The 27558-nt window shown below is 45.0% G+C and overlaps 1 protein-coding gene across 1 annotated transcript; it reads left to right on the top strand.

Moving 5' to 3' along the window:
- Positions 1-619: 619 nt before the first annotated feature.
- Positions 620-20126, top strand: Mfsd9 (major facilitator superfamily domain containing 9). Its single transcript, XM_028865801.2, has 6 exons — positions 620-802; positions 4869-4956; positions 6097-6140; positions 10069-10198; positions 13286-13495; positions 18686-20126. Exons 1-6 carry the CDS (start codon positions 668-670, stop codon positions 19459-19461), a joined length of 1383 nt encoding a protein of 460 aa, XP_028721634.1. The 5' UTR covers positions 620-667; the 3' UTR covers positions 19462-20126.
- The last annotated feature ends 7432 nt before the right edge of the window (positions 20127-27558 follow it).

Here is a 27558-nt window from a genome sequence, read left to right as displayed (position 1 = left end):
ATCATTCCAGACTCTACCTCGTTGGTCTGCACACCAAGGGCCACACTCCCGTATGCCGTGTGTCCTATAACTTCGTGTATGTTCCTATTGTAGATTTATCATTCGTAATTCTTCACGCTCCTTCTGTGCTGTTACTCTGTGAGGACATAAGCCCAATGCAGAACCCATTTCTGTCCTGTTCCCCTTGCAGAGCGACAAACGTGCTGGCTAATCCTGGATAGACTTCTCAGATCTAGACTTCTCAGATCTACATTACTGCCCATTGTTTTTTCAAGTGCACAGCAAAGCTTCGACAGCCACCTTAATTAACTTGCTCCAAGTCTGTCAAGCCAAAGAAGTAGGGCTCTGGGTCTATGATCCTTCAAGCCAGAGAGGGCTACCATTGAGGAAAACCTCCTACTAGCAAAAATGACACGATTCCCTCCTGCTTTACACCACCAGGGAGGAAGGAAACATGGCATCATTCGTCACAAATGTTTGTCAACGTTCTCGAGTTAAGATGCCAGCGGTACAGCAGCCAACCAGCAGTCCGCCCGCGCCACGGCCTTCCTTATGCGCAGGCGCACACCGATCGCTTCCGCTCTGGGCGGGGCAAACTCTGGGCGTGCCACCGCGGGGGCGTGGCCTGCAGGCGGCAGGGGCGTCCACCTCCCCGGCCCGCGCTGGGATGGAGCTGGGTCTCCGTGGGCGCCCGGCCCCCGGGCAGGGGCTGACCTCGGAGACCCCAGCGACTGCAACAGCAGCTTCCGGTGCAGTGGATTCCCGCCGCTTCCTGTTGTGTCTCTACCTGGTCGGCTTTTTGGTGAGTGCCCGCCCTGGGGCTGGGGGAAAGCACTGAGTCTGTGTAAGGCAAGGGGTACTGGAAGGGCTGCACTTCCCTCGAGTTCCTGGGGATTTGTACATCTCCGGCCCCGGAACCTGAATTGTGCTGTCAGGTGACCTCAGGTGTGGCTCCGTGACCCTGCCACTTTGGAGGGTGACTCCAGTTGCTGTGTGCAGCGGCCGGCCGGTGCAAGGGCAGAGTACAGAGGCTGCTGGAGGCAGCTAGTACGCTAAGGACACAGGCCTTTCCTCCACAGCAGGGGTCGGGAAGTCGCTGCTGATAACCCCATCTACCCCGGCAGCCTTGAAGTTTGAAATTGAAAGTCACAGTGAATTGCACACAACTGCCTCCTGGCAAAATGACACGTGTTTTTGTTTGGTTTAACTTGCATGCATGTGTGTATCGGTTTGGGTCACAAGTAGTCCTTTCCCTTGTAGAATGACGTCCTACTTAGGGTTTCTATTGCCGTGTGCAAACACTGAGCAAAAAACAAGATGGGGAGGAGAGGGTTTATTCAGCTTACACTTCAGCATTGCTGTTCCCCACTGAAGGAAGTCAGGACAGGAACTCAAACAGGGCAGGATCCTGGAGGCAGGAGCTGATGCAACTCAGCTGTGGAGAAGAAGCTGCTGACTGGCTTGCTTCCCATGGCTTGCTCAGCCTGCTTTCTTACAGAACCCAGGACCAGCAGCAGCCCAGGGATGGCACCGCGCCCCATAGGCTGGGTCCTCCCCCATTGATCACTAATTGAGAAAATGCCTTACAGCTCCATCTCAAGGAGGCTTTTCCTCAGCTGAGGCTCCTTCCTCTCTGATGACTCTAGCTTGTGTCAAGTTGACACACAAAAACCAGCCAGGACAAATGAGAAGCTTAAGAACCATCCATCCTCCTATTAATTTAATAGTCGTGAAATTTCTGGATGCCCGCTATGGGGTACGTGCGTGCCCTGGAGCTCTGATGTCATAGGCAGCTTCTGCTTCCAGAGAATTTACAGTCTTAGTAGTAAGGTTAAGTTGGGAATCTTGGACCATTTTCAGTGAGGGGGACCCTAATTCACCCTCATTTCTCTTTCAAGCAGAGGTTTGGTTGCTTGGTTCAATAGGCCTGGTTAGAAGTACGTCAGTGGCTACAGCTTGAAGAAGCACCCCATAGGATTTCCTCATCAGGCAAAGGATCCAGTTAGTTGAAAGGTCAAAGGCAGACACTTTGTGGCTAGTATCTGGTCAGCACTGGGCCTGATAAACAGGAACTGTTCTCTGCCCAGATGAAGTTAGCCTTCTATTTTTTCCCAAGGCTGATGGTTCTCTAGAATTAGGAGTTAGGATGCAGAACCAGGTAGGCGAGGAACAGAAAGGCAGTCTCTGGTCAGTTAGTAGAGGTTGTTCAATTAACATCTGTTAGAATCTTAAAGAAACAGCGCCTAATGTTGTCTTTACAGAGCCAGGAGACATTGAGGACCATGCCCTTAGAGATGTCTCTGTCTACAGTGAGCTTTCAGGTTCTGAGACACACAATTTCCCTTCTTAGGTTCCATCATGCTTTTGACTTGAGAGACTAAGCTGCACCCCCCACCCCATCCTTCACTGTTTTATTTATTTATTTTTTGGTTGTGTTTTTAGGATATAGATGTGTTTACTTCCATTGTGTGTGGTCTAGTTGTTTGGAATTCAACAATTCAGTGATTGTGCCTTGTTCTGGGAAAGGTTTTTGACTGCCATCCACTTGGAGTGATGTGTATCCCCAGCCAACTGAGATGCCATCCACCTGGGGTGATGTGTATCCCCAGGCCACTGAGATGCCATCCACTTGGGGTGATGTGTATCCCCAGCCCACTGAGATGCCATCCACTTGGGGTGATGTGTATCCCCAGCCCACTGAGATGCCATCCACCTGGGGTGTTGTGTATCTCCAGCCTGCTGAGGTGCCATCCACCTGGGGTGATGTGTATCCCCAGCCCACTGAGACACTATTGCAGAGGGCACCTAGCTTACTTTTGCCAGATGAAAAGGACTCGGGCCATCACTTGGAACATCCAGACTTTACCCAGAGGGTATCATCAACTACCAGGAGCCAGAATTGAGAAGTTTGAAAATTACAGTGAAATCAAGTAGTTCATACATCATTTATTATGTGCAGCCTTCCAGCACAGACTTGGATAGTCACAGCCTCGCTTATGCTTTCCATATGCTGTGCACATGGTAAATCTAGTCTGATATAACATTTTGAGAAATGTAATAATAGATTCAAGAGAATAATATATTAGCATATCTTGAGGGAAATACATATGATTTCCAAATACTTTTTAAAAAAGATTAGGGATTTTTTTCAATGAAAAATGTTGTAAAGAGTTTGATCATATGCAGCTTTATATATCTTTGAAGGAGCTAATGCTGATTTATTAAGTAACATTCATGGGGTGTTATGTACAAGTTAGTTACTACTTTCATATATTTAGTGACCCCAAAGGCTTGAGACACAGATTCCTAAGTGGAAGAGGAAGGGCATGAGATTAGAGAAGTCATTTGCCAAATGTTATACTTTTAGCTCTTGACATTTTGAGGTTTTAATTTGTTTCACGGGGAACAGTAAGCTTATGCATTTGGCTCATTTTGCCAAGATGGTGCTGTGTTGCAGGAGAATGTTTCGAGATACTTGATTACACTGTGTAAAGATATGTCACCATGATTGGTTTAATAAAATGCTGAACAGCCAATAGCTAGGCAGGAGGTATAGATGGGACTTCCAGGAGAGAGAAGGGGAGAAGAAGAGATGAATATAGGCCTGGAGAGAGGCTCCAGAGGACACAGAGAGGAAATAGGGGTACAAGATGGAAGAGAGGCAAAAAGCCATGAGGCAGAACATACATTAATATAAATGGGTTGGTTTAAGTTATAAGAGCTAGTTTGAGCCTAAGCTAAAGACCAAACTTTCATAATTAATAAGTCTCCCTTTCGTCCTTGGGGCTGGCAGTGGAAAAGAAAGTCTGCCTATGGTGCTGAGGTCTATGACTTTATCCCCTTTTCTCTAGATACTTGGTCCATTTCTGTCCCCTCTTTCCAGCCCGTAGCAGGTGACAGTCCATCTTCATTGAGATAACCCACCAGCAGACAAACACTGGATTTCATTCCCTGTGAAAGGCCCCGAAGCTTGAATGTATTCATCAGTTTCCATTGGGAAATGCCGATGCCCAGGGAAAGGTTAGGTGGCCCCACCAAGCTGACTTCCTTTATGAATGGTTGCAACATGTATGAAAAAAAAATGAAGGTTCTGTAGAAAGTATGGATCGGGAAGGAATTGCTCATTGTACTAAAGGAGAAGAGATTTTAGATTCCAACTTCCCGAGAAGAGGGAGTCTGCAACCAGCTTTCCTGGTTAAAAAAAAAAAAAAGCTCTTTTAAACTCAAAAGGTGCTAAAATGATATCGCCAGCTGTTGCTGATGAGCCTGTATTTTCATAATTACCGTAGTCTGTGGATATCAATATTTCACCAACTTTCTGTCTTCCTCATGCTTTCCTGAGCTTATCAGGTATTGACATGTGTTAGATCTTAAAACCTAGTCTGGTGGAACATGCTTGTAATATCAGTGCTCAGGAGGCTGAGGCAAGAGGCCATCCTGAGCTCCGTAGTAAGACCATCTCAAAAAGTACAGGCTGTGGTCCATTAGTTCCTTTCAGTAACTGGAGGTTCTTACTGAAGCAAAACCCCGAAACAATCCCTCCTTCCTTATCCACATAACACCGGGCTTCTTCAGTTCTTTCTTGCTTTGTTTCAGGGGAGGGCCTTCCGTGGCACATCTTCCTCAGGCCAGTCACAAAGAGGCTGCAATGAAAACTGATCCTAGGTCAAGAAAGCTCGGGGGTTGTAGACTTACCTGGATTCCATCGTACACCTGGCTATTGTGGCCTGCTATTGTGGTTCCTTCTTGGCTGAGAAGTTTAGATATGGGTTTGATGTTGGCAATGACCGACAGCTTTAGAATCACCGGTTGAAATCCTGCCGAGCTTCAGCACTAACTGGAGTTCTTTGGACCTTGGTTTCTCACAGGACTTGTTTGGTGTCAGTATGGTTGTCCCACTGTTGAGCCTTCATGTCAAGTCCCTTGGAGTGAGCCCTGCAGTTGCTGGAGTGGTGTGTAAGTGTTGAATACTGTTTATTTGCAAAACACCGACTTTCCAATCCTCTGACAGTAACTCACCCAAAAGTAAATAGGAAATGAAATGACTTGCCAGAATATTTCTAAGTACCACCCTGGAGTAAGTGGAATTCATCTTTTCCCGGACCACCTGTATTCAGAGGTGCTTTGATATTTGAGTGATTTCCACATTCCATACTGATGGAAACTCTGCTTCCTGGGCCTCTGATGGTTTGGGCTATGTATGTTGAAGGCAAGGCATGGCCTCCTGTCCACAAGCATAGTTCTGGGACTTAATATGAGACCAAAGGGGCAATCTATGGAAGTCATACCTGATGGTCAAGGGTTTCAGTGGTCACCTTGGGAAACCAGTTCCAAGCCTCCCACACCACCAGCACATCTCAGAAGCCCATGGAGTTTCTGCCCATGAAGCATGCAGTTCTGTCCCAAAGTTGACTTGTGAAAGAGGCAGGAGTATCCAGGGCTTAGAACTGTGCATGCTAAATCCTGAAAAACCCTTTAATGCTATCGGCCCTTGAATCCTTCACAAGTTGGAGAAGAAATTAGGCAGTTTTCTACAGCACCTTTGTTGTAGCCTGACCTCTTCTCTATTTATTAATTTCCTCAATATATATGCATTGAATTATGCTGACCACCTGGGAGCATATAGACCTTTAGGAGGAGGGGGAGAAAGAACTTTTGTTATATAACTAAAGCTTCTTCGTTTTAAATTTTGCTCATTTTTTTAACTGCTCTTTGTTATTGTACTGCTTCTGGCATTTCCACTCGTGGATCTAATGGCCTTGCTTATCCTCTTACCTCTAAAATGCTTCAGATCTATGAGATGGTGAAAATTCAGCGCCCGGCCATGGTTTTCCGGGCTTCTGATTTTCACTGGCTAAGACAGCGGGGCTGTGTTCAGGGTCCCTCAGACTGAATGGCCCTTGCCTCCATTCTCCTGCTTGCTCTTTTTATTTTGAAGACTGTTAAAATTTTTTTGCAGGAAGGTGTAGGGCAATTTAGCTCCCTGAAGATGCCCTTTCCGGTTAGTTTTCTGCCGCTTTCTACCTGATGGTTACCACAACCATTTAGCCACGCCCAGCTGCCTTTTCTAATATTACCGATGTGATTGGCTTTCAGGCTCCTCCTATGGCATCCTGCAGCTCTTCTCCAGCACCTTTGTGGTAAGTTGTCCCCTATCTGGCAGCCCGTCTCCAGCACGTAGTCACATGCCACCATGGGTCGTCCACCATGGTGCTTATAACATGGTGGGCTTGAGGGTTACTGAGTAGTGCATGTACAGGTGGTTAGAAAACCTAGCCTTGTTAGATAGGAGACAGGTAGAGTCCTGTCCTCTGCCCTTCTTTGTCCCATGGGAAGATGTGTGCTTCAAAGACTACCATGGCTTCTTCTGCGGGGCACACCGAGCCATTAGTACACCTTGGGGAGAAGGGGTATTACATGTATAGCATGCTGTCCCTGTGCTTCAGGGCTGATTTTTGTACTGGAGAAAAGGGTGTCAACAGAAGTTACCACCCCGTATTTGCTTCATGTTATCGACAGCAGTCAAACCCACCTGCACTGCTAGCCTCCTATATGGAAGTGTGTATGTACACTGAGCTAAGTGCCTTGTTATATATATGAGAGCACTCGGTAGAAACCATTTTAATTGATTGGCTAGATTCCGAAAAAAGTGGAGAAGAGGGATTCAGAGGTGGTTTTTCTCCCTCTTCCCAGCCATTTGGTAGTCTGACATCCAGAGACTGTCATTGAGCATCCCTGTCTGTCTCCCTGTGCCAGCCCGCTGTGGGCATGGCTGGAGACCTCAGCGTCCATCAGTTCAGGAGGTTCAGGAGTCATCTACTTATTCTCATCGATGGGCAGCCACGGCCGATCGAATCAGCTGGCTAACAGCTCATATTTAGGGAACTTGTGTTTTCCCTGGCGCTTCCTTGTTAAGGGATTAGTTAATTTAAAAGAAATGGAATGAGATTCTATAATAGGGAAACAATTACTCCCTGATTTATCTTTATTTCAAGTTTTTAAGACACTGAATTGGTCGGTACTGAAGAGAGGGCTCAGCAGTTGGGAGCACTTTCAGAGGCCCTGGGCTCAGTTCTTAGCTTTGCATGACAGCTCAAACCTGCCTGTAACTCCAGGGATTCCCAGGGAATACAATGTCCTTTTTTTTTTTTTCTTTAACACAGGTCATCTCTATGTAACTTTGTGTCCTGACCAGGTTGGCCTTGAACCTACAGAGATTTGTCTGCCTCTCAAGTGCACTCTGCCTAGCCTGATCCCATGCCTCCTTTTGCCCTCCTCACACGCTGCATGCAAATGTGACCCAGACCTCTCCATATAGGCAGAACACTCAGGCACATACAATAAAAATAAATACATCTTTTAAAAATGTTAAGTTTACGTAACACTCAAGTCTATTCTCATCTGAACTTTGTAACATTCCAGTACATACCTCCCTTTTATAATCAGAGAAAATTAAGACTCACAAGGTTTAAGTAATTTGACTCTATCACCTGAATCTCAGATTCCAGAATGAATTTATTTATTTTTTCTAAAAGTCGTTAGCCATCCCTTTGCTGACAGAAAAAGGTGACTAGCAGGGCGGGGGAGTAGTGGGGTGTTCAAGTACCTGCTTAGCATGCTGGGCTCTTCCTGGGCACTCCTCTGACACAGTCAATAAAAATTCAGATGACTAGAGTCGTTGTCAGGCAGGACGTGTGTTTCACACTCTTGTGAGGAAAAGATTTAGGGAATTTTAGCAAATAGTCTGCTGCTTCATTTGGAAACTCAGTCCCAAAGACTTCCTGTGTCTGGATCTCAGATCGATGGTGCAGGCTAGTCATACAGTGCTCCTCTCCCCCCTCCTGCCAGCCTCCCACCTCCTAGGATGAAGATCAGGCATGATTAATCAATTGGTCTCTATCTCTAGTGCTTACCAATCATGCAGTGTTCCTCTCCTCCCTCCTGCTGACCTCTGGCCTCCTAGGATGAAGATCAGGCATAGTTAATCAATTGGTTTCTATCTCTAGTGCTTATCAGAGCAACTGGCACAGAACTGGCATTTATGAATGTGAGCTTTATTGTGGACTCTGCCCATACCTGCACTTTATATTGACCTTTCGTTGTGTGTCTTTACTTAGAAAGCACATCTCATATATCGTATGGCTGGAATTTAATGAAAACCTTCCTTAGAGAATTTTAAGGTAGGATACCTAGTTAAAATGCCCCCTTTAACCAATAATTTCATTAGTACATATACATATTTTAATTACACATTTTATAAAAACATTTTAAGAACAGATCTTTACAAAGAAAGATGCTTTGTCGAATTAGGTGAATTTTTTAAATCTATGCATTTTCATAAAAAATAACTAGCATTATCAAGCATGTATAAATGTGAGGCCCTGTTCAGAGTATCTCATTTAATCCTCCTAAGTGTCCCCAGAGAGTGGCTTGAGATCTTTATGGGTTATCCCGGAGTCAGGCAGGAGCATTGACCGCCCTGACCCTCCTTAGAAAACACTCATTTCATGCTAGGCTTATAGTAAGTATTGAGGGGGCAGATAGTTCCTGGAGTAGATGTTAACAGTGGGGAAACTGAGGTTTAGTGAGGTTAAGCCTGTGTCTCAGGTCATAGTCTAGGGAGTGATAAGTGTTCAGGGATGAACCCAGACAGCCTGGCCCAGAGCCCAGGGTGTAGAACTATCTGATTATGCCACTCACCCGTGACACAAGGTGACCTCATGCTCGGAAGAATGTGGAGGAATCTCTGAAACCCTTTGAAGTAAAGACCAGACCATGGGGGAGGGGAGGGGGTTGTTGATGACATTTGTAGGATGTCTGTGTTTGGGAGGACTTTACCACTGGAATGTTTCACAGAGCACTGTGAAGGATTTAGTAACCATTTACATCTTTGTTTAAGTACGCATTTAGACTTCCTAAGGTGATCAGGTATGCTTGGCTTTTGGCAAGCAGAAAGGTGGGCTGAGGTTCCTTGATTACCTGGGGAGGGTAGGGAGGGTGGCTCCTCACTGTGTCTTGAAGGAAGCAGGACACAGTGTCAGCTCCTTCCCAGCCAGGGCAGAGGAAGAACAGGGTACTGCTCAGAGGCCGAAGGTCACTGGGGGAAGGGGGGGGAGTGTCAATGCTCTGTTCAGTTGGTGGTTAGTGAGCTTTATTTGAAGGTAGATAAACTTTCTTGAAGCAAGGCCTCACTCTAAGTCTCAGTGTGCTGGGGTGGGGGGTGGGGGGTGCTCAGGATGAAGACGTCCTGTCTTGCTGAATTATTTTTGATGGATCAGATTGGTGTGTGCCTGCTGGTAACAGCTACTTTCCCAGTGGAAAGAGAGAAGGCGAAGCTTGCCATGGCAAGCTGTTAATGGGTCTGAACAGCCACCAGACACCTGTCAGCTGCTGCTCCTGCTCTCACTCTCCTTATTCAGAACTACTCAGACCCCAACACCTTGGGGATGTGTTCTATACAGGAGGAAGAGAAGGAAGAGCTAACAGGCTGACAAATCCTTCCCACACTCTGACTAGCACTTTCATCCTCTACGAGGCTTGACATTTTTTTTTTTTAGCTGGCATATGGCTAGGAGGGAATGGAGGACGTATAAGAACAGTCAGAGAGGTGGTCTGGCCCACAACTCAGCTTGTCCTCCACCCTAGGCAGGACGCCACCCCCTCTGGGCCCTCTTTCTCCCACACTGGCCTGTGATTGCATAGATTTGGGACCATGATGGTTATTTTTTTTTCCTATTTGCTTTCTTTTTCAGTATTTTTTAAAATTTCTAAACAACCTGGTTTCTGAGAGGAGTGTAGTTTCATAAAACAATAAAAATGAAGACAAAAGGGAGGCTTGGGAATTTCACCTCCCATTGAATTTCTCAGCTACTGGATTGTCAGGCATCATGTTGGATGTGGCATTTTTTTGTTTCACTCACCTTGTGGGATGGCTAGAGTAATAACATGTGGTGCATGCCATGGCAGAACCATATCCGTATCCAGCTCCCTGACATTTCCTCGGGCCATAACGTACTGGTATCTGTATGGTGGTGGTTGCTATTGGAGACGTTTGCTTGTTCCTGTCAGGGCTGCTGGAGTGATGTGGTTGGAAGACGGTCCTCCTTGCTGGTGTGCATTCTGCTCAGTGCCCTGGGTTATCTCCTCCTTGGAGTATCCACCAACGTGTTCCTGTTTACACTGGCTAGAGTCCCCGTGGGTGAGTTCTGAAACTCCCTCCCCCAGAAGTGTATTTCCGTATGTGAACCTGAGCCTGCCTGATAATGCCTCTTCGATCAGAGCTTACCTGCAGAGACCAATGGCTGCCATAATGACGGTGGCGGTAACCGCTTGACCAGTGGTTGGTTGCTGTTTATTGAGCATTTGCCATGGGCAGGCCCTCTGGTAACTTACCCAAAGCTCCCATCGAAGCCTGTGACAAAGCCTATCAGAGACTTGTTAGTGTGAATCGCTCTGCTGCACCTGACCTGTCTCTTTCCCCTTGCCCTGCCTCTCCATGTTTGTTCCCGCAGTCAAGAACATGTGAGACGTCTTTGGCTAGCACTGTGATTCACCCTGAGACGTAACTCAGTAGCTGTGCTGCAGCCCTCTGGAAATCTGCAGTACTATGTTAAGAGGACCTGGAGCTGGTGGTTCTCCTCCTTCCAGACTGCTCTTGACTATTTCTCACACCTTGAAATGGCTTTCATCTTCACTGAGATGTTTTTATCCACTCTGGGAAACTGCACCCTTAGGTGTGTGGTATGTGGGGACCTGCTATGGAAACTGTATCCATCCTTGCCTTTCTTAGCATTCAGAGCCCCAAATCTCACCCATTTTCTTTCCTTAGCTAGTGTAGCCTGGACAGACTTCGCAACCCTAGTCACAAGGGCTGCCTCACCGGACATCTGCTCTCATTAAGTTAGCTACTTGCTCTGCTCCTAGCATGCAGTGAGAATCAGTTCATTTGAGATCATTACACCATTTCTTTGGCCTGCATTCAGAACATGGATGCTATTGAAGGCACCTCCTACATTCCCGTTGGTGGTTCTACATTTAAAAGTTCTCTAAGTGTGGTCCACAATCCTAACAAAGCCCGCCACTTCATTCGGGATTATAGTGAATGGCTGTTCACATGCATCTTGGCATGGCATTTATTGTATTATTGTTTGGTTCACAATGTGTCTCTCAGTACTACACCTCACTGTACTCCACCATTCTATGCCATGTCCTGTTCCTAATTCTCTACAAACTGGTGAGGGAGATGAGTGAGAACCTGAATTTGTTTGCAAAACAGGTAGAGATTTAAGGGGCGGATGGGATTGTTTTCATTTAGTATGAGTGGCCTGGTCCAAACAGCTGTGCTCCTGGTGTATGGTCATCATGATCTTTGCAGACAGGAGTAATACTGGATTCCTTCTTGCCCCCACCTGACCCTTCACAGTGTTTGGGGATCATGAATGAGAGGGAGCACTGGGAACTTTGCCAGGTTTTGCTGTTAGGTGTAGACTCAGATCTTGTGTCCTGAAACTTACCCCAACATTGTGCCTGCACTGGACATCTGCTCTTCCATTGCCAACCTCTAAAGAACCCTCCCCTGACTTGTTTCTGGGACATTCTCCCGATAGTCATCTTCCTTCATAAGGTTGCCCTAACATGGATGTCATTTCAAAGAAGTTTGTGAAGTCCCTCAAAGATATCTTGAAAGTTTTCTCTCACCCCAGCCCTTTTTCAGGCTTCAGAAAACAAGGCTAGACAGAGTATGTAATTGTAAAAGGGATTTGTCAGTTTGTTCCTGGATGAGCTACCCGGTGTGTCCAGTGCACATACTGTCATTGTGACCCAGAAACTTGGAGTCGACTCAGTATGGCAGCACCATGCTGGACCACACAAGACGCTGTAAGGAGGCCAGCAGAAGCCACTGTGTCGTAACAGCTTGGAGTGATGGGCAGTAGTGATCTGCAGGGAGCCTATACTAGACATGTCAACCGAAGTGGCTGGCAACCCGTTCCCCAGGGTTGGTCAGTATATTCCTAAGTATTCCTCACAGGTATGTCAAACAATCCTGTGGTGAATACAGTCATGCTGAAGCCATCAGGGAGTTGGAAGACAGATTTACAGGTCTCAGCCTAGTAGGAATCGGTCGGCATTGGTCAGATGAAGCCACTGTCATTGACTAGTGTCTTTCCTCAGGTGTGGCAGTCAGTGTTGGTTAGATGAAAATGCCCCATGTTTCTTCTCACATGTGTCTTCTCTGCTATTCCTGCCTATACCCCTCATGACCTCCTAAGATAGTGCATGTTTTACCCCAAGACAAACCCATGTTCCATGAGGGTGAATTTAGCTGTTTGTGTTTGTTTTATTGTTGCAGTCATTTTTGTTTCATTTGCTAAGCTCATTGCTTTATCCCCAGGTTAGGATCAGTGGGGGCACAGGGCAGGTGTGCAGTCACGGTTTGCCGTGAGTGAGTGGAGAGAGCATGGTAGCCAGGTAACCGAAGAAGCCACTGTAGGCTAGGGGGGCACAGTAAAGGAACTGCCAACCTGACCATCCCATTGTGTGGTTAAAGTTTTCGTTATAGGTAAAAGAGAGAAAACCTCCAGGGAAGAGAGAGAAAGAGGTAGATTGAACATGGCCAGCAGACTGGGCATGGCCAGGGCGAGGGGAGAAGGGGAGAATAGTGGAGACAGTGAGATAGTGAGAGATAGAGAGAATACAGTGGGAACGGTGGGGCAGGGGGCGAACCTTGCCATTAGAAAAGGAGGAGATGAGTAGAATGCCAGTGTGGACTTTGAAGTGCAGGTGCTTAGGATACTGGGGGCAGCTGGAGACCAGCATGTGCTTGGAATATGCCAGCCACATGTAGTATTTGCCCTGTCTGCCAGAGGTAAGGGAAATGACTCCTTTGTCAGATGGGAACTGGTTTTGGTTTCACAAGTTCCTAAGGAATTCTGGCTTTTATTTAACTGCCAGAAATCTTCCTATAGCTCATGTTGACGCTCATTTCTGGATATTTGGACTGCCCGAGACCTAACAGCCACCAGGAATTTCAATTGGATGACAAGGATTGTTGGCCATATCATAGCTGAAGTCTAAGACACTCAATGCTAGAGATGAGGTGACCAGCCATTATTATGGTGCTGGCTCTGGGTTCCATTTATCATGGCATGAGTCCTGCAGGCCTTAGTGGTCCAGAGAAAATGGTAGCAACAACTCCATTTGGCTCAGAGAGAACTCCATTTGGCTCAGAGGGGTCTGCTCCTCCAGAGTGCAGACAGTTACAGAGCACATTTCTTCTCCCTTGCAGGTATTTTTAAACACACCCTCTCCATCTCCAGGGCACTGCTTTCTGACCTGGTCACAGAGAAGGAGCGGCCACTTGTACTGGGACAGTTCAACACAGCCTCGGGTGTAGGCTTCATCTTGGGCCCCATGGTTGGTGGATATCTAACAGAGCTGGATGGCGGATTCTATGTGACGGCTTTCATCTGCTCTTCTGTCTTCCTTCTCAATGCTGGTGAGTTGACTGTTGAACAAGGACACTTAGTCTACCCATTTCTATCGCCTTGTGATTGGTTTTTTTTTTTTAATACAGAATAGGCCGACTTGACTTGTGGCTAGGGGAATGGCTCAGGGCCTAAAAGCTCTTGCTGCCCTTGCAGAGAACCAGAGTAGGATTCCCAGCAGCTGTATCAGTGGCTCACAGCTATCCGTAACTTCAGCTCCGAGGAGTATGACATCCTCTTCTGGCCTCCGTGGGCCTCACTGTGTACATATAACTCAGACACAGACAGTCACACACACACAATAATAATAATAGAATAGGCAGAGTCATTGTTCCAGAATGAATGTTGATTTGAAGATCCTCTCTACTGCTCTCCTAGTGACTATAGACGAGTCTATCCCCACAGCATTGTGCCGGCTTCCCTTTCTTTGCATCCCCACTCTCATCATTTTAGAGTTGTCATTATTCAATAATCCCCTTAGAGGAGGAGGTAACAACTCACTGTGGCTTTGACTTGAACTTCCGTTTGTTGGTGATGTTGGGCGCCATTTTACTTACCATTTGTTGGAGAGAAATTTTATTCCTTTGCTAAACTTGTTTCGTTTTGCCTTTTTGCTATTGAGTTGAAAGAATACCTTGTATAGCTTGGATACTAACTTTTTTTTTTTTTTTAATATTGTTACAATTTAATCACTATATTATTACACATGTGAAAAACTTTGGATACAAATGGGAAACCTAAGTACGAAATGGTGCAAAATGTTAAATGTTGATAATTGTCCCAATGTGCTCTCTGGGAAACACTTATTCTTCAGAATAAATGAATTAGTTTTATGTTTTACTTGTTTAAGAATTCCATACATTACATTTTGAGGAAATTCATCACTCCCAAGATCCACTCCCCATTCCGTACTCAGCCAGCTGGTGTCTTCATTTGAAACAAAAGTCCCCTCAGTGCTGCCCATCTGCTCTTCAGTGAGTCAGTTCACTGAGGGGTGTTAGGCCAAGCAGGGGCCACACCCCTAAAGCAAACCTCCTCTCCTGGCCAGCAGCAGTGGCTCCTCCCCTGGAGTGGGACTTTGTGCCCACCTCCCCGCCCCATGCTGGGGTTTTGTCTGACTTAATATTAACTTTTTTTTTTTTTAAATCAGATACTGGATCTGCAGATAACATCTGTTCTTTACATTGCCCTTTGACTTCAGAGACCGTTTCTCCTGCTGTGCAGAAGGGTTTTGGTTTACTGTAGGTCTCCTGCCTCTTCATGCTTTTATAGCCTGTCTTCCTGGTGGTGCACCCAGAAGCATCAATGCCAAGCCCAGTTCTCAGAAGCTGCCTGCCTGCCTTTTCCTCAGGGTGTTACATGTGTAGGCCTTACCTTCGTCTTTAATCCATCTTGAGCTCATTTTTGTGTGTGGCATAAGACAGGGACCAATTCCATTTTCTTATACAATATGTATTAGTTATTATGATATACATGAAAACATCTCTATTTTTAATAGAGCTATTAAACTTTTCAAAAAAATATGGAAGTTTAAAAAAAAAGCAGCTGTGGATTTTCCTGCCATAGACCCCAGGGTTGTTACATGCTTTATTCCTCCTACACAGTGATGGACAATGCCATGTTCCCTCCCCCACCTGAACTGCCACACAGCCTTCCTGGCCTACCTCACATGTGCAGGCTGGCTCCCCCTGGAAGGCTTCGCACTGACTTTCTCTGCTGGGCACATTTCCTGTCATGTGTCTGTCCCAACCCTCTTCTTCTGGTCATTCACTTCTCCTCAGACATTTGCTTCATTTGACATCTTTGCCCGATCATTCTGAATAAAACTAGCTAAGGGTTTTTCGCAGCGCTTTGAAAACTCTGTTACTGTTTCAGTTTCGTGCTTCGATTCTACGACATCCTGCACAAGGGCAGGCATTATACTAGATGCTCTCTCTCTGCGGTTCCTGTTCCCCCACATATTCCACAGTATTCAATGAATAAGAAAGACCACCTGCACTGTGGAGCGAGATAGGTACTCCAAGACTCTTCCTCTTTGGCAGGAGACCATGACATGGACAGGTCTTGAATAAACAGTTTCGTGAATGAGAGAAGCCATACAGACTGTCTGGCTGCCTTTCCGTTTAATGATATTCCACTTTACCGCAAGGGTTTGAATGAACCTTCTTCACCTTGGGGCCTAATAATGAGCAGCGAGTTCCATGTTGGCCCCTTTCAGATTCTGGAAGTGAGGTTCATGAGTTTATTTTTAGTTTTGACAGAACCACTTGATAATTTCTCTCGGGATCTGAACCTGTACCCTCCCCCAAGAAAGAGCCCTGATGCTTTGCTGGGAACCTTGTGAAAGTCGGCGTACAGTCTGTTGCCATTGGTTACTTTCAAAACATCAGTGCAAAGGAAATGAAGGGGAAAGCATCAGTTTCATCGCAGAATGTAGTAGGAACTTGGTGTAAACAAAGGTTTTACTCCATCGGGGGAGATTAAAACATTTGCATATAGGTCTTACAAGGAGGAGAAAATAAAAAAGATATGAATTCCCGGTCATAAACCTAAGTTTTATAGTATTTGATAGAAAAGACAAATATTTAATATTTCTTACAATCATGTAAGCCAAAAGTGACTGTGGAGATCTTTTTGTAGTGAGACTTTCTTCTCAGGGGAGACTAAAGCATGTCTACCCCTCTTTAAAAGCTTCCAACAACAAGGCAAGTGCAGTTCCACCAAAGATCAATCCAGGAAGCCCATGGGTCATTGGGCTTCCTTACTACAGAGCATGGGTGAGGACCACTGGCAATAGCATGAGTGGATGTAAGCAGCCAGACTAGAAAGTCTTCATCCAGCATGGAGGATGCTCCCTTCCAATAGCTACATAGATGGAGACCCTCCTAATTAACTTCCCCCAGCCTAGATGGCCTAGCACCTCCTTTGACACCCACGATGGCATGTACAGTTGAGGTGGAAATTGCACACAAATGATTTTGGAGGAGCCCTGGAGTCTTGGAATCACAAGCAGGAATCCAGACCAACCCCCTACCCTTCCTTCTATGATGCAGTGTCTACAGTCAGTAAAATCTGATGGTGATTTTTTTAATTAGTTTAATAATTTTCTAAAAAATTATTTTAAAATGCATTTTAATTGAAATATCATTATATCACTTCTCCCTTTGCTTTCCTCCTTCCAGCTGCTTCCATATCCCTCTCCTCCCAGCCCTCCCATGTCCCCTCTACTCACTCAAATTGATAGCTCCTTCTTCTCTTTGATTGTTATTGGCATGCGTGCATGAATGTATATTTGTGTATGATGAATTCTTGCAACTGGACACAACTGATCTAATGAAGGCGGTGGCTGTCTTGTTTGGAGAACCACATTCTGTGTCTTTGGATCTCACTGATGGTGCTGTTTGGTATTTTACCTCAGCCTGAACATATGGGCAGATGTGGAATGTGCAGTTGCACACGTTCCCAGGCACAGTAACTGGAGTACTAGAGATCTATTTTTCCCATTTTAAACATCTGGGACTAGGCATGCTGAAGCAATGCCAGGCACACCAGAAGAATGGGAAAACCCTCTGGCTAGGTACAGAGTCCCCGTGCCCTCCACCCAGGTAGCCCCTGGTTTTCTCATTCCCTTGCCACTGTCACATCTTCTGCTCTAACTCATCTTCTTCCAGCTGAGAAATCAGGCTGTGGTGTCTGACAGACTCACGCTCACATCCTACCTTGCTGTTTATTAACACGAGCTATTAGAATGCCTCTTTGGTTTTCTCACCTAGTCTAATGTTGCTAGCAACACTCATGGCCTTGCTGCAGGGACCAGGGAGATTTTGCACAGAGGCGGTTTTGCCCAAGCATCATCATCACCACTATGATTTTGAGACAGGGTCTCTTGTAGCCCAGGCTAACCTCCAACTGTCCCCTGGATACTGGTGTGTGTCACCATCTCCACTTTATGTGGTTCTGGGGATGGAACCCAGGGCCTTGTGCACACTAGGCAAGCACTCTATTGACTCAGCTACATCCTCCATCCCTTCTTTTATTAATTCTACTCTTATCTCTGAGACTGAGACTATCAACAGCAGTTTTTATGAGGATTCTTTGATAAAATGGCCCTCTTAGAGATTAGAATAGATTAAAAGTACCCAGGTCTTTGATTAACTGTGGTTCTTTTTTGTCATAAAAGTGTTCATGGCTGAAATCCTTATACAGTGTTTAGACAAATCCATGCGCTCATGAGGTGGTTGAAAACAACATGAAACAGCCATTGGGCCAGACTGAACTTGGAGTGCAGAAAGACCATTAAGGATATACTTGGAAGAATGTCTTAGAATAGAAAATATAAGTTCCACTTTAAGAAATTTTTTTTAGCATAGATTGCTGAGAAGTCCTAAAAGACTCAAGGCAGAAGTGTGACAGTCAGGGGGGTCAGTGGTTGGCTTGTCTGAATGCCGATCATATGTGCTGGGTAAGGCTGAGTGGCGTGGTCCCTGTGCGTGGCACTCCGTGGTTTTGCAAGTGTGACCCTTGAAAACACCTGATGGCCCCGGGTGGAAAAGAAGCCACATGGTATTTTCTGATGGCTACTATTATCCAGCTGTCTCTCCTGGCCACTGGCCAAGGCCCATCATGGCTGTACTACCAGCCTCTGCCCCTCTTTCAACATGGCCCTTACGTTGTAAGACAGTTGCCCGTTGACTTGTCTAAATCTCCATTTAGGTTTGGGTTTTATGAGGGCAGGATTTTCACAGGGCTTTGATTTATTTATTTGTGCATTTCTGGTGTCGTTAGCGCATTGGAAACGCACCCTGTGAACTGTGTGTGCTCATACACTTGGATAGATGAGTGGACAGGTAGACAGATAATTAGGAAATTTTGTTGAGAAAAGCATTTACATGTATACTTTAGTGAAGGTAAGGGCACAGCTACGAAGTGATGGCATAAGAGAAGTCAGCACCCGAGCCAAGAAGACAGTGACTGTTTTGCGTGTAGTTTCAGGAGCTTTTACAGAACTCAAGAGTCCATTGTTAGGGGTCCTGATGCCATAGCGGAACTGTGGGACTGGTGGGGAAGCTGGAATCAATAACCAAGTAAATGTAGTGTCAAATACAGGTGAGTGATCTCATACAGATGCTCGTTTATGCCCCCAGGGAGCCACTGTAGGCATTCAGCACACTGTGTTAACAGGTCTCTTGCCATGTCGCTAGGTCTCGTTTGGCTGTTACCTTGGAGAGAAACAAACCTCAACAGCGCGGAGAATGGTTGGACCTGGGATCAGAAGCAAGCTACGGCACCCAGAAGGTCAGAAGGTGCACTGCCGGGAGCAGCCGCCACCCCTAGGACCAGGAGGAGTGAGAAGGAAGTGCAGAGGCCCTGGGTTGAGGTCATGTCAGCCTTGAAGGACATGAAGAGCCTCCTATTTTCCTCACTGTGGGACGTGTTTCTTGTGCGCTTGCTGATGGGGGTGTCTGTCATGCTGTACTATAGTAACTACGTCTTGGCCCTGGAGGAGCGTTTCGGGGTCCGGCCCAAGACCACGGGCTACCTCATCAGCTACACCAGTGCCCTGGGTGCCCTGGCTGGCTTCGCCGTGGGGCCCATTCTACGGCTTTACAAACACAACTCCCACATGGTCCTGCTGCACTCCAGCGCGCTCACCTGCCTGCTGCTGCTGCTCTACTCCACGGCCACCACCATGGATGTGGTGGTCTTCTCCTCGACACTTCTGTCCTTCTCATCCACCATCGGGAGAACCTGCATCACCGACCTCCAGCTGAGGGCCGGTGGGGCCCAGGCCAGTGGCACTGTCATAGGTGTGGGCCAGTCTGTGACGGCCGTGGGCCGTATCATTGCCCCTCTCCTCTCAGGAGTAGCCCAGGAGATCAGTCCCTGTGGACCCCCAAGCCTGGGCGCTGCTTTAGCCCTGGTGGCTATTTTAATCATGTCACTAAACAAACCTCGTTCAGGTAGTTATGGATTGTAGTCTTGGGGACCCAGCCCCAGGCTGCAGGCAGGGCTCAAAAGAGAAAGCCACAGCATTGCGTAACTAGACTTTTTCTATCTGAGAGGAGAAGAAACACACACACACACACACACCTGTTTTCTTGGTGGTTACTTTTCTTTATTCTCACGCTGCTCCTCCCATGCTGGTACACTCATATTCTTTCTTGTTGCTCCTTGTATTACTACATTGTTCCATCTTACCATGTCTTTTTACTGTTTACATATCCCAACCAATTATCTCAGGCCATGTAAGAATCATAAGGTCACATTTCAAAGGTAAAGAGTGTAGTAACTTCTAATTTGCCAGGAACACTCTGCAGCCCTCATTTGGGGCTATAGAGTCAAATTATTTTCTCCAGCCTTGACAAGTCAGAATATATTTTCACAAATTGGAGGTCAGGAAATGGGTGCAAGGACTTGACCATTTTCCAGCTAGCAATAATTGGGCTGTCTTTGTATTTACAACCTAGCCAGATAGTACAGCTGTGTGTCCTTGCTGAACAAAATTGGGGATGTTTATCTAAAAGACCATTAACAAGGTACCTGGTCTAATCTAAAGCTCCTTTGAAGTTTTGTTTCACCTAATGATATACAAGAAAACTGTAACTGCAATTCTCAGCATAAAGATCGACAGAATTTGAGCCAGCCTGGCTCCTGGATTCAAATGTTATTCTAAATCATAAATCTGAGCTGTGATTTAAAGCAGTTTCTTAAGTGTGACTCACAAGCCTCGTGTAGCAATAGGCCTTAGCTATGAAATATTATTTTCATTCATCAAAATTATAAGGCTTAAGGAATGATCACTTTCTTGACAATCCACAGATCACAATGCCCCCATTATATTGAGATGTAATCATAAGATAAACACACTACAATACAAGTAGTGGAGGACTCCCCACACCATATACAGTATATGGTATACCAAAGGTACAGCAGAAGCAAAAGCTGTTTCATAGTCTGGAGCCTCATGGCCTTGCCTAAAATGAGATTGACCCATTAGAGATTTCCCTCTTGGTGGACTGGCACCTGAACTTCAGCTGCCGCCTGCTGTACTTCTGACATGGCCACCAGCAGGGATGAGAGTGAGAAACTAAAAGGGGAGTAGAATGGATTGGGACCACGTGGAGAAGCAGAGTTAGAACTGGGCAAATTGGGGACAAAGACTCGTCAGAAGGGCATTTCAGAGAGGTTGTGTCATTTCCAGATGGCCATGGCCAGTCCTCACCTGTACAGGGATGCCAGCCAGACCACCAGAAGTCAGCTGCAGATAGGAAAGCTTAGATTGAGCACAGCTCTGCCAGGGGACCATATCCAAAGCTTACTCCGATGGCTTCTCTTCCCACCTGGGCCAGTAAAGTTAACATTTACTACCAGGGAAAGGCAGCACACTACAGAGGTGCCAGTGGTGGGAGAGCAACTTGGTATGTGGAAGGATGGAAGACCCATATGTAAGGAGCAGTGTCCCATTGAAAAATGGGTGCTATGTTAATCACATGCTGGTCACCCCTCTGGAGGGCAGGTTCTCTGCTAAACCCAGAAGCCAAAAGTAGCTTCTCTGTCAAAATCCCAGAGACTGGAGTAGCTGCTTTACTTAAACCAACCTGTTGCGTTCTCCACCAGTAAATAACTAGATGCTGAGTTTACCCCCAGACACAGATAGACAGGCCTAGCAAAGCCAAATCTGGGGTTTTAAGCACCAGTGGCCATATCTCATAGAGGGGAAGGAGCACTGTTAAATGTACTAGTTTTTATTAAAGTAAAAGCTAGAGACTACAGTTTTTAATAGCTAACTGAACATGCCCCCTGAACTTACTGCTTACAACTGTGGTATACCATCTTTCACACCACTCAGAAGTCAGTCTTCACTAGAAGCAGCTTTCTGGGAGGCCTTCTCTACTCTCTGGGACTAAATCACTTTGGACTTTGGGAAGATCTGTGATCTCAGAAGCTGGGCCTCTGAGGAATTGTGTTATTCTGGTGTTGATGTGCTAATAGTAAAGGGAAAACATGGGAACATTCTATACATAGAAAGGGTCAGGGCCATCCCAAGCTGCAGAGAAACAGGCTGTACTGGGACTTTTGAAAGTTATTTATTTGCTTTATTTCATTTTACTTTGGTGCATTGGGAGTGTGGATGTGTCCTTCTCTGTAACTTTAAGCCATCACTCCACCAGTACCCAGGAGTGGCCCAGAAGGTGTCTTCACAGACTCACGTGGACCAACCTTTTGACCACTGGGATTACACTGATTGTTTAGGAGCATTGCTTAGGGGCCACTCTCTCACAAACAGCCCAAATTCACATTCCTTTTCATCCTCTTGATTATTCCACTAGTATATGTTTTCACCCTAATATAACATGTAATTGTGAGTGACATGTTAATGCACTAGTATTTCATAACTAGTGTTTACTATTTATAAGTCATAAAAAGGTGTTTCCGTAGTTTTAGAAGTTGTAGGTGGGATAAACTCAAATTTTTTTTTTTTTTTTTTTTTTTTTTTTTTTGGTTTTTCCAGACAGGGTTTCTCTGTGTAGCTTTGCGCCTTTCCTGGAACTCGCTTTGGAGACCAGGCTGGCCTCGAACTCACAGAGATCCGCCTGCCTCTGCCTCCCGAGTGCTGGGATTAAAGGCGTGCGCCACCACCGCCCGGCTGATAAACTCAAATATTTATGACAATTGAAAGTACTTTTTAATATTTTCCTCTTTGGCTACAAAAAGAAAAGTTCTCTTTTAAAGTGTTTCCACTGTGAATTAAACACAGGAGCTAAGGACTCTTAAGAGACCAAAGCATGGCGTGAATGCCCATGCCCTCATGCAGCATCTAAATGTCATGGAGACTAGGCTCAGAAGGATAATAAATGAATGATTACCATGATGTAATGAAGTAAGGTTTCAGAAGCATTTCTCCAAAGACTGTTGGCACATTCAGAGACGGTCAGTTTTTCTTACAAATGCTTATGGTAGCCATAGCACTTAAAACCATAGCACTTTATTTTTTAAGTCAAACCTATAAAATTAATGAGGCTTTAAAATTAATAAGACACCTGGAGATTCTGGAAACCAGAATAACCAATATCTAGAGAAACACTGTTATCCTGTATTAGCGACTTTAGTGATTAGTTAATCTGATGGTTGTGTTTTTGTTTGTTTTGTCTCCTTTGGTAAATGTTTTCTCACATTTCATCTTGTCTGGTGTCTTGTTCAAAGTGTGGTCCACAGACCACCATGTCCTGGGATGTATACATGCTCCAGCCCCAGCATATTCCTGCTAGGGACCACTTTGAGGAGCTGTCTAGCTGATCTGTTCACACAGAAAGCTTTGACGGCCACTGGGCTGGTGAGTGGGATTTATATGTTTTATAGGATAAAAATCTCAGGGAAATTAAATTTTCTCAGTTAATGTGTGTGTGTCGTGTTCTTTAAATTCTCTTGCATGTCATCCATAATCTTGTCTAAAATAGTAGGTTGTACCACATGCAGTTGTTCCTGTATAAGTGAAAAATACCTTCATGTAGTTTTTAACTTGGAGCTGCATGGAAATTTGCTTTAGAGATCTGGACTGTTTATGAAGGGGAGCTTACCCACCTACCCCCAACATGCCAGCCACAAGTGGATGCTGTGTAATAGGGCTCTCTTGTGTAACTCTGTATTTCAGAAGGCGTAGCTTTCCCACAGAGCATAAGGTGCCCAGCTCAGGTCAGAGGGATGAGAAAAAGATGGGAACCAGGAAGGCATATTGGAAGGCTCAGCCATGAACTGAGTGACCTGGACACTGACCCTTGCGTCGTTCTTCCTGAAGCCCACCAAAGGGGAAAAGATAATGCTGGTTCTCTACCTGGCTGCATTTCTTGACCCCCGAGGTCCAGACACTTAACACACTTAGGATGGAGAATCACTGGATAGAGTTGAAAGCATGGTGGGGAGCTCACGTGCCATGCCCAGCAGCTTAGTTTTGTAGGTGATGTGGACCACTGCTCCCAAACACAGATTTTAGTAAGATCCTCTAACTGCGGTGGGAGACACATAGATGCTGGGAGAGTCGTATGGACATTGGAACGGTGATCCACATGAGCCAGGAGGGAGAAATGGATGCATGGATATTGGGAGGCCAAGAAGAGAAGAAGGCTGTGCCGGACAGTTTTATGTCAACTTGACACAAGCCAGAGTCATCTGGGAAAGGGGAATTGCCTCTATAAGATCAGTAGGCAAGCCTGGAGAGTGTTTTCTTAATTAGGGACTCATGTGGAAGGGTTCAGCCCATTGTGAGTAGTGCCATCCTTGGGCTAGTGTTCTTGGATGTTATAAGAGTAGGCTGAGCAAGCCATGGGGTGCAAACCATGGGCACAAGCCAGTAATCAGTATTCCTCCATGGCCTCTGCCTCAGCTGCTTCCTCCAGGTTCCTGCATTGTTTGAGTTCCTGTCCTGACTTCCTTCGGTGATGAACAGTGGTGTTGAAGTGCAAACTAAATAAACACTTTCTTCCTCAATTTGCTTTCCATCATGGTGTTTCATCAATAAAAACCAGAACAAAGGCACACAGAAGAATGATAGAAGATGAAAATTCTTGATGGCAGTAATGGAAAAATGGTATTTTTATCAGTTGACTTCAACAATTATATCTTGATAAATAAAAATCCTTCAGTGCATGAAGAAAATGGATACAATTAGAATGAAAGGTGGCAATTGGGAACATGGGCAGGGGTAACCTTTCTTCAGGCTTATCTAGGACTCACTGCTAAGTGCCCTTGCACCCACCAGCCAAATGTTCATTCTAAGATCCCAAAGGCAGTGTCAAACCTCACAGAGCCTGTTTTTTCCTAAACAGATATCAATTTAACTTTTCCTGTCTTAACCACTCTAACATTTCCAGTTTGAGGTACTGGAGCAAATGTAGCACGAACTTCTTTATCTTAGTACACAGTTTCACCAACAAGTTTATTCTTTTGTCCCAAGCTGTAAGCATTCCCCTTTGTGCTTACAGCAAGCGCTTTATAGCTTCACTTTGGCAGATCTGAACTGCATTCTCAGTGCAGTGGGGCCAAGAAGAACACAGGCAGGCAATGCATTGTCAGTACAGTTGACGTAATAACCAAGATGGCTGCTAAGTCCCTAATATATGGGTAGCACACAGGGAAACTATGGAGACAAGGCACAGAGTGACATCATACAGGCTGTACATCACTCTTCTCACAATGGTATGCATTGCAAACTCATATATTGTTTATTTCTAGAATTTTCGTGTAATGCTTTCTGGATCTTGGCCACAAAGAACTGAAACTGTATGAAGTGATATATAAGTCATATAAGGAGGGAATTACTATATTCCATTCTGAATTGTTGAGGTTTGAGGCCATTTATTGTTTGGTGAAATAGCTTCCCTAACTAAATCTGTCCCAAACTTGTTGAAATAAAAATTGTGTAGAATGCCCAGGATAAACCTGATGTTGCCTGTGTCCTGTTGTGACTTTGCCACCACCATTAGCATTTTGTTCCTAAAGCCGTTTGTTCCTTGAGGCTGAGATCCTGGTCTCTGCTTTGGAGACAATTTAGGTAGTGCCAGTCAGTAACATCACTGACAAGGGTGAGTGTTCTTGAGTCACTGTCAAAGTACCTTTACTGGACCATCTCTTTGGAATGAATAGCATGCTCAGGATGCCAAGTGGTAACTGTATTGAAAGTAACTTTCTAGCTAAGCATAAAGGCTTAGCGATGCCCCGGAGTAAAGGAAGAAGCAGCCGTGGCAGCAAGATAATCACATGGTATATTAATTCACATGTCTGATGCTATGCATTGATGAAACCCTAAAATTTGGTGGGCTCATAAGTAACTTCATAATCTCTTTAAATCATTTAGTGAGACAATTATTGGCATTGAACTGGAAGAAGGCAATATTTCATATTCAGGTGTTATCTTTGAATCCTTTAAGAGGGTATTCCTAAACATAAAATTTAGGAATCCAGGATGATTCCTATAATGAGACATTTAAGATGGTTGTTTGGTTCAAATGTAATTTGAAGTTTTTAGTGTTCTAAATTCTTCTCTTTCATGAACTACAGCCATCATGAGCTGTCAATACAAACAAGAGTCAAACTACCATGTTTATAGATGGAGTTTCTAGGAATGTTTGATATCCTGTGAAACCATTTACTCCAAACATGGTTGATTAAATGATTGCATTTTAATATTCAAACATTGTTAAGACCTTTTCCCATCAAAACAGTGAAAATTTTCCTTTAACAGTGTACCTGGAGAAAAGATCTGTTTGGCAAACTGTTGATCATATCTAGATATAAAGACCATGTTTCTTCTAAGTTAAAAATCATGCTTGTTAATCATGGCTCATACAACAGGAGCCACCTCAATGTTTGAATATTTGATTCAGAAGTCACCACCACTGTGTCTGTCATAGGGCATCCCACTTTGTTCCCTGTCCCCATGGCATCTCTACACATCTGCCAACTGCAGTGGAAGGCTGACAAAACCCATGACGCCTCTGTGGTGTACTGAAAGATCTTAATGGGTTCTTAACCTGTGAAGATGACACATGCTAAGAACCTTGAAAATGAGATAAGCCATTCAATGTAGACGTGTTAATAACACATCCATAAATACCCCCTTCCTTGAACATAAAGGTAAAACTGTCCAGAAACTTACAAACCATTAAAAAATTTATTTGGCAAATTGCAGAAACTAGAGGGGGAAAATTTGAAAGAATAATGTACCAGTCCAACATGAAATAATTTTCCAAAAAAAAAACTATAAACAGATACAACCTGGTAATGGTAAAGCCAAAGTAAGCACAGGCAAGACAAAAGAGACTAAACAGTGGTTCTCAACCTTCCTGATGCTGCGACCCTTTAATACAGTTCCTCATGTTGTTGTGACACACCCCCCCCTCCAACCATAAAGTTTATTTCACTGCTACTTCGGAACTGTAATTTTGCTATTGTTATGAATCATAACATAAACATCTGATAAGCCGGATAGTTGATATGCAAGCCCTGTGTGAAAGGGTTCTTCGACCTCCAAAGGGGTCGCAGCCCACATGTTGAGAACCACTGGCCTGGATGACAGGAGAGCAGGTGAAAGCACAGAAGTAAGGTTTCCAAAGCAATGGCCTCCTTGAACAAAGCAGACCTGAGGAGTTTCTCTGGGACTCTATGTGTACTCAAACAGGAGGGTACTTTAAGGTGGGATTTATTCAAGTTCATGCTCAATGATGGTCATACTGTAAGGAAGTAGACCCAGTTTGGGATGTAGCTAGCACAGTCTCTAGAGCACATATGTGAAGTGTTAAAATGATAGGCAGGACTGGTTCCAGGTGTGCTAAGCTTGCACATAAACACAAAGTTTCAGCTGAAAATAGGAAAGGGCACTTAGAAGCTGCACTAATGTGTGTTTATCTGCTTGGCAGCTAACACAACTACCCACGTGGATGTTTCTTTTACATATCTCTGCAGTGGCTAACCCTTTTCCAGGAAAGTCAGCTCAGCATAGAGTAGATGACATGTATACTATCATGTTTTATTATATACATGTATAAAATCCTCAACAAATAAAACAAGGATGGTAAAACAAGAAGTAGATAAAACAAAAGCCCAAGGCACCAGTTTGGATCATAAGCTTCCCTTTTCAGCAAGATGGGGGCTGTGTACCACCCACCTCTTCTATCTCAATGCCTGAAGTTTCTGCCTTCCCAGTTCCAACCCACTTGCTATGGAAGATGTAAAGAAAAAAGAAAAACAGACTTGTTTATTCTGTCATCTCCCCCTAAGCACTGCATGTACTATTGAAGGAGTATGTGCAGTTGAAGTATTATAGGTCATCTCAAGATGAGTAACCATGGAGGACATGCTTGGGTTATATGTAAACACTGCAATATTTTATATAAGGGACTTGAGCCTCTGCAGATTTCCATATCCTCCAGGGGTCCCTGAGTCCATTCTTTAATGGCATTTAGGGCTCAGCAGCTAGTATCATCAGTCACTTCATCTGGACAAAGCCATATTTTTAATCATCCTTTAAAAATAAAGTCTGATGTGCCCTTTGAACTGGCACTGGTGCTACTGTTCTTAC

This window comes from Peromyscus leucopus, chromosome 16_21 (genome assembly GCF_004664715.2).
Source record: "Peromyscus leucopus breed LL Stock chromosome 16_21, UCI_PerLeu_2.1, whole genome shotgun sequence".
Lineage (NCBI taxonomy): Eukaryota > Metazoa > Chordata > Mammalia > Rodentia > Cricetidae > Peromyscus > Peromyscus leucopus.
The sequence above is the reverse complement of the archived record's forward strand: the minus strand, read 5'-3'. Positions and strand labels throughout refer to the sequence as shown.

What these genes read in the sequence shown, in the direction of transcription:
- Mfsd9 (XM_028865801.2), top strand. Translation starts at nt 668, where the DNA reads ATGGAGCTGGGTCTCCGTGGGCGCCCGGCCCCCGGGCAGGGGCTGACC. An exon ending in TCTTCTCCAGCACCTTTGTG is followed by an intron (nt 6,141 to 10,068) that starts GTAAGTTGTCCC and finishes TGTTCCTGTCAG; the next exon opens with GGCTGCTGGAGTGATGTGGT. An exon ending in ACTGGCTAGAGTCCCCGTGG is followed by an intron (nt 10,199 to 13,285) that starts GTGAGTTCTGAA and finishes TCTCCCTTGCAG; the next exon opens with GTATTTTTAAACACACCCTC.